Source organism: Leucopleurus acutus, assembly GCF_964270905.1.
Source record: "Leucopleurus acutus genome assembly, chromosome: 18".
Taxonomy (NCBI): domain Eukaryota; kingdom Metazoa; phylum Chordata; class Mammalia; order Artiodactyla; family Delphinidae; genus Leucopleurus; species Leucopleurus acutus.
This window is the reverse complement of record NC_139160.1, coordinates 15,630,872-15,645,086: the sequence shown is the minus strand read 5'-3', so window position 1 is coordinate 15,645,086 and position 14,215 is coordinate 15,630,872. Positions and strand designations below refer to the sequence as shown.

General features: G+C 39.0%; 1 protein-coding gene across 1 annotated transcript in view; it reads right to left on the bottom strand.

Annotated features, from left to right (window-relative positions):
- The window catches only part of NEK5 (NIMA related kinase 5), a gene marked incomplete at both ends in the record, with an annotated part of 60,708 nt that overhangs the window by 33,730 nt on the left and 12,763 nt on the right, over positions 1-14,215 (bottom strand). Inside the window, 8 exon segments of the mRNA XM_082859549.1 lie at positions 311-423; positions 2,153-2,234; positions 2,313-2,513; positions 3,795-3,849; positions 5,723-5,809; positions 6,864-6,934; positions 7,018-7,101; positions 9,113-9,210. Of these exon segments, the coding sequence (XP_082715675.1) occupies positions 311-423; positions 2,153-2,234; positions 2,313-2,513; positions 3,795-3,849; positions 5,723-5,809; positions 6,864-6,934; positions 7,018-7,101; positions 9,113-9,210 (791 nt within the window).

Here is a 14,215-nt window from a genome sequence, read left to right as displayed (position 1 = left end):
CCACTATGCTACTCACTTGTCCTATATAGAAAAACCTTATTTATTTAAAGAAATTAAAAGAATTTGAATTATAAAAAGAAAACCAAAACTAATGTATAGAATACTTATAAGGAAATACAGCATTGTTAAAAATAACAACTTGAAGCTGTCCCATGAAGTACCACTTTAATGTTCATTACAGAATTTTATTACAAGCACAAAACTAGTGAACCCCAAAGTAATGACCTTGTACCTCATGAACATGTGCAAGGAGTTCTGTAGAATATGCCATCCACTAAAAAAAACAGAGGAAGGGTTTAGCATGACTTACAGATATGGGCTTCTGGGCCCCAGCTGGCGGTCTCCATTCATTTCTATATATGTCCTTCCTCCTTGATCTTGGCAGGCACTTTCCCTGGAATCTCACTTTCTGCATTTTAAAATCTTATTTAACCAAAATAAAACAACTTAATTTTTTAAAAATTTCCACATCATTAATATTATGCTTGTGAGAGTATAAGGGGCATTTCATAACACAGTAAGCTCTCTTTAACCAGAGACATTTATACCCATGGAGAGAAGTGCTGATGGAAAATTACTACACATTTTCTTTGAAGGGAGGAAACCATTTTTTCCAGTGTTCCTTTACGTATTTCCAGTAATATATAACACTACTTTTTAAAAATTGGGGAATTAACATTTATGGAAACAATATGCATAACATAATGGCATATTTAGTAATTAAGTTATTAACTAAATTAATTTAATTACAAGTAATTAAATGTAGTCATCGGAGCTTGGGTTATCAGGCCACAGCATTCATGTTGCATTGTTGTTTGAAATGGATGAGTAGGTCTTTGAATATGTTTGTGTTTGTCACCTTCAAAATGTGTTCTTGGGACTTCCCTGGTGGCGAAGTGGTTAAGAATCCACCTGCCAGTGCAGGGGAAGCAGGTTTGATCCCTGGTCCGGGAAGATCCCACATTCCACAGAGCAACTAAGCCCGTGCGCTACAACTACTGAGCCTCTGCTCTAGAGTCCGCGAGCCACAACTACTGAAGCCCGCGCGCCTAGAGCCCGTGCTCCGCAACAAGAGAAGCCACTACAGTTAGAAGCCTGTGCACCACAACGCGGAGTAGTCCCAGCTCGCCACAACTAGAGAAAGCCTGCGCACAGCAACGAAGATCCAACACAGCCAAAAATAAATAGAAAAAAAAATGTGTTCTTGTTTTCCTATCTGTCCTATATTAGAAATGTAGACAATACACTTTCTCTCGTCCTCTACTTATCTACTTTCTAAATATGCTCAATCTAGACTAATATATAACAAAGGCAAACAAAATTAAACATGGCAGAATCATTAATTCACTTTCCCTTTATAACTTTTCTCACTTTTAGTTTCTCCATCACAGTGGATAATATTCCCCCATTATCCATTCCTTGGAGAGATTTTCTACTTCTCATCCTTAAAGTTGAGACATTTGGTTATGGCCAAAAATCCTGATGCTCTTATTTCACAATTATCAATTGAATTAGTAATTTTTCTCTTTAATGTTTGTCTGTCTGTCTCTCTTTCACACACACACACAGTACTTCATCAGCTGATTCCTAACTCCACCACTACAACTGCTGCTCCATTTATCATTACCATAAAGTATCAGCTGCTTTCTTTGGGGGTCACATAATAACATTCTCCCACTGTTACCAGTTAGGTCCGAGATCCTAACTTCAGCTCCAACAGGCCTCTGCAGGAGAACTCTTAATCGCCAGTCCATTCTATTTCAGAAAAATAAGCTTCATTTCATGATTCCATGTCTGTCTGTGAACCTTCTTTGACTCTCTATCCCTTCCCTACACAAAAGTTAAGTTTAGATTCTACCTCTTTGAGCATCTCTTTAGATCAGCAAATCCACTGCTTCATCAAGTTTTCCGGACTGATGAGAAGAGAGGAGATGAATCCTCCAGGTCATGCATAAACTAGATACACAGGCACGCCCCCAGGTCACCACTTGACAAGATAATTTTTCTTCTGCTTATACTGCCCATATTTTTTAAATGTCCATGTTCAACATATTTGGAGGAATTTCTCTGCTAAAGTTATCAGCCATATATTATAAATCATTACGTGAGACACAATAAATGTTTTTTGATAGCATGGTTAAATCATTCTTACCTGGGACCACCTTCTCAGCAGGTCGAGAAGCAGACGATCTTGCTTTATGTCTGAGGGTGTGATTGAATTCTTCCTGAATGACCTAAAATCAAACAGTGTGTCAGGACCTGCTAGTAAAAAATCTCTGTCAAAATCCAAACAGAATCGCCTCAAAACTCACCTCGGGAGTCAAGTATTTGGCCATAAGATTCTCTAAAAATGGCCTTTTCAAAATGGAACTAATGGATGGTCGAGCTCGGGGAGATACTTCAAAGAGCTGGGATATTAAGGACTGTAGGTCATGGGAAAACCTTGGAGATATTGGGGGAACACGAGCTTGACAAATCTTCAGAACCAGCTGGTGTAAGTTGTTACCCTCAAACTGAAAAGACAAGGAATGGTGATACTAAATCAGAGAAAAATTCAATGCTAGTATTTAAAGTAATATCAAGAAACAAAACAATGTTATATAGCTTTAATTAGAAGCACTATGGTCTACCCTGAACTGTTTCCATCAACTAACCTTTCATGAGTAGATACTGTAGGCGGTTATTCAATGAAATGTCATCCTACTTAAAAAAGGGTTTTTTTAGTTTTTTTCTTGGTATCAAAATATTTACTCATTCTAAAAAACTGGAAAGTATAGGAAATTATAAACAGGCAAAACACATACAATTTCACCACCCAGAGGTATATTTCCTTCTAGTATTTTTAAAAATAATGTTTATTTTACAAAGTTGAGATCATAACAATATGAAATTTTATATCTTGCTTTTTAAATTAATATAACATAAACCATTTCCTCAAAAATTCTTCATAAACCAGAAAACATTCCATTGTATGAAATCATCATTATTTACACATAATGGTAATGCTGGGCAGAATGGCGTGGCAGAAAAGATCAGGTTTGGCTTAGACACTTACTATCTGACACTTACTATTTGAAAATAATAACAATAACAACAAAACGACAGCTGTGTACAAAAGAGGTAACATAGATGGTCTAAGACTGCTATCCTTAGAAAGGCCTGCTTACATTGGCCCTTGGCTGGCATCTGGGAACTTGGATTTCAGGAGAGTTCTCACCATTCCCAAAATGTTCCAACTGGCTCTCTTTTTCCCCACATTGTGCAAACAACATGGTTTATGCTGAATACCTGCTTTCTTCCTGGGAATCTAGAAGCTTGGCACTTGCTAGGCAGAGGTGCCTACATGACCAGTCCCAACAAAAACCCTGGACACTGGGTCTTGAATGAGCTTCCCTGGTAGATTACATTTCACATGTACTGTCACAACTTGTTGCTGGAGAAATCAGTGCATCCTGTGTGACTCTACTGGGAAAGGCTCTTGGAAGCTTGTGCCTGGTTTCCGACAATCTTCGCCCCACGCACCTTTTCCCTTTGCTGATTATGTATTGATACGTTCACACATAATTTATTTTTATGGAAATATGCTACATGTCCTATTCTCCAACTTGGATTGTGTACTTTATAATATAGCTTGGATATCTTTCCATGTCAGTATATATGGAGCTGTCATTCTTGTTAATAGCTTGTTCATATAATTTTTAACAATCTAATAAAACCAAACATTAACCTTTTCCTCTCAAGAGGTTAATTTCATTTATATAGTTCAAGATTAATCTGACGATTGATATACTTACAGGATGTCTGAGTGTGCAGAGCTCATATAAGACGCAGCCAAGAGACCAAATATCCCTGGGTAAGGTAAGAGTTGACAGGCCAAGAAATATCAGTAGTTCTCAATGAAAACCTCCATCCTTACAGTACATTATATTGGTGCATCTTTACAGTTTTACATAGGTTGACGAGTTTTCACAAATGCTTTCAGTACATTATCAATTCTTAATGAGACTAGAGGGAAAATTTGTAGTTTGTCAGAATCCTAGCAAAGAAAAGGTATACAGGCTTTGCTAGAATCTGATGGCTCAATATTTACTTCATGTGATGAGCTCGAAGAAAATGTGTCCATGTGTGGAATCTTGAGCAATTTGGAGGAGGAAGGCAGAACTCAAACATGGATTTGTCTGATTCAAAGGGTGACATCTGGTTGATTTAGAAAGGAATATTCTATTCAAGGCTATTGACAAAACCAAAGTTAGACTAAGTGATGACCAGAGTATCTGGTACTCAATGAACTTGAAAAAAATGTGCTAAAACTAGGCCTGTGCAGGTGTCCAATGAATGATCTTTTGACCTCAGAGGGCCCAAAACACCACCCTCTGATCATGCTAAACACCTCCATTTTTGAACATGCATCCTATGAAGGAGGTAACTCAGATATGTGTATCCAGAACACCAGTAACCTCACCTCTTCCCCACCTCCAATCCTCTTTCCCCAGGCCTAAGACCACGCCGAAGACCACACATAAATATCTCAAGCCCCTCACCTTCAGGGAGGCAGATCTAAGACTTGTACTCCAGTCTCCTCATTTGGCTGCCTTGTGAATAAACGCTTTCTCTGTTGCAAACCTCGGTGCCTCGGCATTTGGCCTGTCTGTTCATCAGGCAAATGAATCTGGTTTCATAACAATTACTGCTAGGATCTTCCAATTATTGAAAGCATCAGACCAGCATATTTAAATGTTGACTCAAATCCTTAAAAATGCAGTACAAGGAAACAAAGCAATGCTGCGGAGCTAGGGGTCTCTCTGTGTAGCACTGTGCTCTGCTCTGGACAGCCTGCCCGTCTACCCCGGCTACACAAGCTGCATTCCTGCTCAGCCTGAGGCCAAACCCCTTCTCTAAGTCAGAGGCTGTCTCCAAGAAATGCCTGCCCTTTCACTACGTGGAGAAATGTTTACCACTCTTTTTTAGGGCTTTGCCCTCTCTTTCAAAGTAAAACAGCCAAATATCCCTTGGGTATTTTCCTAAACAAACAGACATTAACTCCACAAAGAAACTCAGTCTTCCTGCAAGGCCAACTGGTTCAACTGGCAGACAGCTTTGAAAAGTGAAAATTTTTCCTTCTCCTTCCATGGAAGTAAAAACTACCCCATCTTCATCTTTTATCACTGTGTCTATTAATATTATTATTCCTGACAGTACGCTCTGGTACCACATACATAAAAGCCAGCTGAACTTTAAAGCTGGATGATGCCTTAACAATTACCTGTCTACCTATGCCTTAACTGTTACCAGCTCTCTTTGTTGCAGGTAGGGGAACTGAGGCCCACAGAGATGGACTGACTTGGTGCAATTGCCGACTGAGTCAATATTAGGATTCCTGGCTGCTAAACCAGTACTCAGTCACCAGCCTCACCGTCTTCTGACCCATTTACAGCACGTTCCTGCAACAGGCTAAACAGGGCTTAGAAAGCATGAGAATCAAATACACAGATGGACATCACAGTGACTACGATTTTCAATGTTATTCTTTCTATCACTGGCATCTTCAAAAGAAATGTCTCTTTTCTAAATAAGTTCAAAACCTTCAGAGAACACTGAAGTGGGCAGAGACAGTCACTGGGAGCCTCACTTCACAGGTGGAGAAAACGAAATTACAAAAGCACCATAAGAAAGAATGCACCAGATTTTACTGCGACTTTCGAACCAAAAGTCAGCAACTCACGTTTTATTGTTGTAGGGTTTATTCTGACAGATCTCTGGGGACAAGTAGTAAGGCGTTCCAACACAAGTTCTAGCAAGTTCCATGGTACTAGCAAAATTATATTAAATAATAAAATAACATAGTGTATTACTGAAGAAAGGGCTTAAGACATACACATACATGCAAGAAAAAAGTATAAAAGTGGACACAAAATTTGATGTATTCACATACTAAAATAAAGCAAAACACTGTATATTAATAATATAGTAATAAAATTCGTTGATTTTTAAGCTTATAATTCACCTCCCCAAAATCTACACATTAGAAAAAATTTTATGGCTTAAAGATTGCACGAAGAGGTACCATTGTTACATTGCAAAACCCTCACATGTAAAACTTCCCTCTTTCCAGTGACTAAAGTAATGCAATCTCATGATTCAAAATTTGGAAAACATAAAAGTAAATAAAGAAGAAAAAATTTACTCAGACTCTTAAAACCCCCAAACAACTAGGTTAAAATTCTGACATACTTCCTTCTTGTCTTTTTTCCATGCATATTTTCCACATAGCTGTGATCATAGCATATTTAAAATTCAGAATTCCCTTTTTTTTTTTTACTTAATATAACAAAGTTTGTCCTCACGTTATCAAGAAGTCTTCCAAATCATAAATGTTAGTGGCTTTATAATATTCAGGTACATGCTGTGCTAAGTTTTATGAAATGTGACCATTTCCCAATTATTAGGCATCTAAGTTATTCCAGATTTCAAATTATCCCCTTCGAATAAATTCTCAGAAATGGAACATTAAAAAATCTCTTGATATTTATGACCACCAAGCTGTCTTCCAAAACAGCTGCATCAATACATTCCCCCCAGCACGTGTGAATTTGCCTGTTTCACGAAACGCTCACTAGCTTTACACGCATTTCAGTCACATCTCATTTGATCAGCTTATATCACACATCGCCACCATCCTTTTCCTATCTACCTGCAAATTTTAATCTCAGACAAAGTAGCATCTGAATGATTAAATACACTTATATAAACAGTTATCAAAAATTATTGGGAAACCAAGCTCTTAATATCTTAATTCATGATAACTAAAAATACATATTTTGGCTGTTACGATCAGAAAGAAAATGTTTTTAAAAAGTACTTACTTGTTCAGGACTCTTGCAATACCAAAGTCCCCAAGCTTTGCAACCATTCCATTCTTGCTAAGGAAAATGTTCTGTAAGTGGAGAAAATGCTGTGTTGCTGGAGATATTTCAAGAAAACAAAAGATCTGTCTTGATTTTGTCTCTGAGCTGTTACCTGTGTTTTTATGTCCCTGTGTAAGATCTTCCTGTCATGAATATGTTTCAGTCCTAGAGAAATCTGTACAAACCAACTCAGAATCTGTAGAGGGAACATGAAACAAAACTGGTGAGGAGTCTGGTGATCACTGAAATGTCTTCATGATAACATACAAGAAGAGAGGAATAATATACTTGTGTGTGTGGTTATATGAATGAAGCTAATAGGTATACCATCTTATCGTACTATTTCCTTTTTACAGTTAGAAACATGGAGGTGTGAAAAGGCAATCCAAATGTGTTGGTATGAAAAGGAACATCGCACACAGAGAAAGATAAACAGAACCAAGAAAGAGAGGGAGGCAAGTCATGATCTTTTTTCGTAACATTGGGTTGCTAACTGCATCAGGAGAGTAGACGAGCAGCTCTGTTTCCTGATAACCCTAGTGCCACTGCTTTTTCCTTTTCAGTGGAAGGAAGGTGTCAAGGGCAAAGAGAGAAAGAGGAAGAAGTGGAGAATCTGTGAGGTTATTAAAATTTTTAATGAAATATCAACATACAAGTATATAATATAAAACTAAGAAATATTTTACTTTTAAACTTTTTAAAGTTTAATTTTATTTCTTAGATATGATTTTCTTAGCTGGCCATGAGCCTCTTTATTAAACTATGTCTATACCTATAGAGATTTATTTAAATGACTCTAAAATTTCAATGATTCTTTGTCCACCAAATTATACACAGAGAGGAAAACAATAGAAAAAAAGCTACATTCCAGATACTAAGATTCAGTTGTAATTTTAGTTCTTTCCCCCAAACGGGAAACGTAGTTTGAAATTGTGTAGAGAAAAGTATTTTTATTAAATGCGGCAAAAAAATACCTAGATAGGAAGAAAGGAGGGTTTCTACAAATACAGAATTTAATATATAATGTAAATGAGCATGGGGAGAATGCTTGATTAAATTCACAGAGGTTAGAGATACTGATTCTTTAATCATTCATACATTCACAACATTTTTTTTTTTTTTTTGACTGCGTTGGGTCTTTGTTGCTGCATACGGGCTTTTTCTAGTTTCGTTGAGCGGGGGCTACTCTTCGTTGTGATGCGTGGGCTTCTCTTTCAGTGGCTTCTCTTGTTGTGGAGCATGGGCTCTAGGTGCACAGGCTTCAGTAGTTGTGGCACGCGGGCTCAGTAGTCGGGGCTCGCGAGCTCTAGAGCGCAGGCTCAGTAGTTGTGGCGCACGGGCTTAGTTGTTCCGCGGCATGTGGGGTCTTCCCGGACCAGGGCTCGAACCCGTGTCCCCTGCACTGGCAGGTGGATTCTTAAGCACTGCGCCACTGGGGAAACCCACCACATTCAATTTAACTCTAGGAGGAAATTATTTGGGCCTGATGCTCTTAAATGCTAAAAGAGAACGAAGAAACAAATGCCCTAAATAAAGATGGCAGGCCATTCCTGTGCCCTGCCTGAGGCCATGGCCTTTCCCATCAATCACACAGGCCCTGAGTCCAATTCTTCAGTCCCCACCCCACACACCTGTCTCCTTCACGAGTACAACTCCCAAGAGGGTATCAAAGGGAGGTCAGAGAATAGAAGAAAAATGTGTTTGTGCAAAGAGAAAATGAGACCTGAGGCCATTATTCTTCACCTTTTCTCTCCTCTCTCTTAATAGCGAATGAAGCTACATAGCCATTGCTAAGAAGAGCTTCTATCCTCCCTAGCAAAGTGGGATAGCTATTTTAAAACAGAGTACCCAACGATAAAAGGAAGAAAAGTGAAGCTATAAATACATCACATTTTAAATGGCTGAGGAACATCCACATTCACTTTTTTTTTCTGCCATGAAGATTCATCTCAGAGGCATCCTACGTGAGACTGTCCAAAAATCAGACACGGTTCTTTCTGAAGCAAAGTTCACTCTCAACAAGAGATGCAATTTAAGTTCAATTGCAAACATGTTCTAGGCTAGACCTATCAAGAATACTGATCCATTATTTTATAGTTTGCATTTCTCTTCCACAAAGCATGCTTCATATAAACAGTCTATTACTTATGACATTATCAATTTAATCCCCCAATATAAATTAAAAGGCAAATTAGAAGAGTTTTTACCTGATCTTCACTAAGTAACACTCCCCGTTGTTTTTTGATCCTTTTCATGAGATCCCCTCCATCACAGTACTCCATCACAATAAACAGCCTGTTGTTCTCTATAAGAAAAGGCATCACTCAGTGCTGGATGGGTTTCAAATATTTACTAATTATTTGCCTTTAAGTTCTAGAAGGTGGAGAATATAGCAGAAAAATGCAGTGCATAATAGTTTAAAACTCTGGCTGTAGAATCGAGATGGACTGGGCTCTAATCCCACGTCACCACTTAAATTTCTTAGCTCTGTGACGCTGGGCAAGTTATTTTAATTTCTCTGTGCCTCGTTATTTCATCTGTAAGATGGAGATAATAATATAGAAACTCCTCTTGGGATTGTTTTATCTTTCCTCATTTAATCTTTTCAATGGTTTTTAATCCATGTCACATACTTAGAACAATACCTGCACATAATGAGAGTTCAATAAATGAGAGCATTATTTTTAATACATTCCTGCAGGAGATGGGAAATCTGCTATAAAAAAGCAGCTGTGGGGCTTCCCTGGTGGCGCAGTGGTTGAGAGTCCGCCTGCCGATGCAGGGGACGCGGGTTCATGCCCTGGTCCAGGAAGATCCCACATGCTGCGGAGCGGCTGGGCCCGTGAGCCACGCTGCTGAGCCTGTGTGTCCGGAGCCTGTGCTCCGCAACGGGAGAGGCCACAACAGTGAGAGGCCCACGTACCGCAAAAAAAAAAAAAAAAAAAGCAGCTGTGAATCTTTTCCAACACCTCAGGAAGAATTAATACACCCTTGTATTTGGGCATAAACTTTTATTTATATGGGGCTTATTCAACCATGTTGTTGAGTACAGTAGACACGCTTCTAACTGACCTCTGCCTGACCTACTCACTAGATTGAAGGGCACTCTTCATGACCACTGTCCGCTCAAGGTTACCCTGGTGGCTTCTGGACTCATCTATGCCCAGGTACCTCTGCTCCCACTGATTCTTACCAAGATCATTGTGTTCATTCCCTAATTTGTTTATGCCAATTATACTTGCTACTGTAATTATTACATCAACTGATGAAAGATGAATGGGAAAAGGAAGATGTGATTATTTCTACAAAAACTACATTGAATCCTGTGGACGACTCAGTAAAAGTGAGTAGCTAAAAAAAAAAAAAAAGTCACTGACCTAAATGTTGGGTGGAAGCAGTGGAAAATAACGGGGAAGCTTTCATAAGACTGGGCACAGAGAGTACCTGTAAATTCTTACTCCAGTCTAAAGAAAAGAAATTGGAAATTATAAATTGGGGGTGGGGGGAGCCCTATGTACGAAAGAAGATTCCGAACTCCAATCGGTGGACTCATATCAAAGACAAGGCCTTGGTCCTACGTCAGAAGTTTGGCAAATGATTGTGTATTTATAGATTAAAATAAGTTTGTATGACTTCCTGCTTAATCAGCTTTTTTCTTTAACCAAACAACTACCAGATGGGTTCTTGTTAGAATAAGGGCTTCTACTAACTTGTTTGTCTCTCCCACTAGTTTGCCGGTTCCCTGAAGACAGACTCCATACTTAGTACTTTTGTATTCCCTGTACCTGGCACGTGGAAGGGGCTTAATAAAGGTTTGTGGAGTGGTTTCATAAAAACATCTAAGGAACACAAAATGATCGCACAAAAGCAGGCTTATCAGCAAGTGTTAATCTTTCTAGTATTTTGCCCTGTAATTATTAAGTATTCATTCAACGTCAGAATCTCTTGCCAAATATCTATCATTTGCTACCTCTTTCTTCCAAGTAGCTTAAGCCAACTTTATTATTTTTTTTAACATCTTTATTGGAGTATAATTGCTTTACAATGGTGTGTTAGTTTCTGCTGTATAACGAAGTGAATCAGCTATACGTATACATATATCCCCATATCCCCTCCCTCTTGCATCTCCCTCCCACCCTCCCTGTCCCACCCCTCTAGGTGGTCACAAAGCACGGAGCTGATCTCCCTGTGCTATGCGGCTGCTTCCCACTAGCTATCTATTTTACGTTTGGTAGTGTATATACGTCCATGCCACTCTCTCACTTCATCCCAGCTTACCCTTCCCCCTCCCCGTGTCCTCAAGTCCATTCTCTCTGTCTGCATCTTTATTCCTGTCCTGCCCCTAGGTTCATCAGAACCATTTTTTTTTTTAGATTCCATATATATGCGTTAGCATACGGTATTTGTTTTTCTCTTTCTGACATCACTCTGTATGACAGACTCTAGGTCCATCCACCTCACTACAAATAACTCAATTTCGTTTCTTTTTATGGCTGAGTAATATTCCGTTGTATATATATGCTGCATCTTCTTTATCCATTCATCTGCTGATGGACACCTAGGTTGGCTTAAGCCAACCTTAAAGGCGCTATCGGTAACCTGACAGCATCTGCCCTTGGTTGCTTCTCATTCACAAACTGAGTGCTTCTTTCACAGAACACTTCCATTGGTCCACCTCCCCTCTTAAAGGGACAGATCCATTCACTCATCAACAAACTTTTATTGAAGACATGCTAAGGAACGCTGTGCTAGGAATAAAAAGCAAATAAGCTATCCTTCCTGAATAAGGAGGTGACAGTCTAGACGGGGCATCAGTCAATATACGTGAGAAGAGTTACAACAGAAGTCTGCACACACACAGGCAGAGAGAACAAGAGGCCATGAAGGAAAGACCGGAGAGTCCAAGAAGGGTTTTGTTTTTTTGTTTTTTGTTTGTTTGTTTTGTTGGGTTTTTAAAATTTTTTACTGGAGTATAGTTCATTTACAATGTTATGTTAGTTTCAGGTGTACAGCAAGGTGAATCAGTTATACATATACATATATCCACTCTTTTTTAGATTCTTTTCCTATATAGGCCATTACAGAGTACTGAGTACAGTTCCCTGTGCTATACAGTAGGTCCTTATTGGTTATCTATTTTATATATAGTAGTGTGTATATGTCAATCCCAATCTCTCAGTTTGTCTCTCCCCCCTCTTTCCCTCTCGGTAACCATAAGTTTGTTTTCTACATCTGTGACTCTACTTCTGTTTTGTAAATAAGTTAATTTATACCATTATTTTAGATTCCACATATGAGTGATATCATATGATATTTGTCTTTCTCTGTCTGACTTATTTCACTTAGTATGATAATCTCTAGGTCCATCCATGTTGCTGCAAATGGCATTATTTCATTCTTTTTATGGCTGAGTAATATTCCATTGTATATATGTACCATATCTTCTTTAACCATTCCTTTGTGAATGGATATTTAGGTTGCTTCCATGTCCTGGCTATTGTAAACAGTGCTGCAATGAACATTGGGGTGCATGTATCTTTTCAAATTATGGTTTTCTCTGGATATATGCCCAGGAGTGGGATTGCTAGATCATATGGTAGCTGTACCAGTAAGGAACTTCCATACTGTTCTCCACAGTGGCTGCACTGATTTACACATTCCCACCAACAGTGTAGGAGGCTTCCCTTTTCTCCACGCCCTCTCCAGCATTTAGCTTGTAAATTTTTTATGATGGCCATTCTGACTGGTGTGAGGTGATACCTCATTGTAGTTTTGATTAGCATTTCTCTAATAATTAGTGATGTTGAGCATCTTTTCATGTGTTTTTTGGCCATTTGTATGTCTTCTTTGGAGGAATGTCTATTTAGATCTTCTGCCCATTTTTTGATTGGGTTGTTTTTTTGATATTGAGCTACATGAGCTGTTTGTATATTTTGGAGATTAATCCCTTGTCGGTCGCTTCGTTTGCAAATACTATCTCCCATTCTGAGGACTGTCTTCTCATTTTGTTTAGGGTTTCCTTTGCTGTGCAAAAGCTTTCACGTTTAATTAGGTCCCCTTTGTTTATGTTTGTTTTTATTTTCATTACTCTAGGAAGTGGATCAAAAAAGATCTTCCTGCGGTTTATGTCAGAGGGTGTTCTGCCTATGTTTTCCTCTACGAGTTTTATAGTGTCTGGCCTTACATTAGGTCTTTAATCCATTTTGAGTTTATGTATGGTGTTAGGGAGTGTTCTAATTTCATTCTTTTACACGTAGCTGTCCAGTTTTCCCAAGTACCACTTATTGAAGAGAGTGCCTTTTCTCCATTGTATATTATTGCAGGAAGGGTTTTGAGATGTTTCCTGACACACCCTGATTACCTAGAGATCAGTCACTTTCAGGAATGTATTACTTTTGGGAGAATTAATACTTGTCTTAGCTCAGTCATTGAAAAGGGCTGCCACAGCAATGAAGGGATGGCAATTGCAAAACCATGGGGAAATCAAAGGAAGGAAACTAAGCGAAAAGGGCTCCATTTTCCTTCCCTTCCACCAGCATCTAACTCACTCAGCCTCACACGGGCTTTCAGTGGAAGAAATTCACTGACTGATGCAGGATTAATCATGGCCGAACCATCTTGAAGGAACTATTCAGGTCGATGAGCATCATTTGGCTCTAAATCTGCTTTTTTTCCCACTAGCCATTGTTAATTTCATATTTAATGGGGTTAGAACTGCCGGGAGAGGTCATTTGTGCTCTCAAATTTTCCACCTGTTTAAAAAAATTAAGCACTTTAGGAAGGGGAAAAGGCATAAGAAACAATCCTTGTTCTCACAGAACTTCCAATCTCACCGAGGGAAATAAAGAATATACACTAACGTTATAACACAGCTTATTACAAATGCCACACAAGTGAAACGGTCAGTAAGAGTTCAGAAGTGCTCAGAGCAGAGGTGAGAGAGACCACTTTTTTTTTTTATATTTAGTTTTAATTACATTTGTCAGGTTGGGGTAGCCACGCCACGCGGCTTGCAGGATCTTAGCTCCCCGACCAGGGATCCAACCCGCGCCCCCTGCAATGTAGTGGAAGCACAGAGCCTTAACACTGGACCCCCCGGGAAGTCCCAGAGAGAGATCACTTTAGGTTTGGGGGTGGGATTTGTGTTTAGTCTTAAGCATGTATAATATTTTAAAATGCAGAAAGGAGAAAAAAAGAATACTCCAAAAAGGAAGTGCACGGCACCCTCTAAGGCAGGAGTTTCTGGAACTATAAAGCTCATGGGTCACTGACCTTTCAAAACTATTTGAGGGCACTAACTTCAGGGCTGC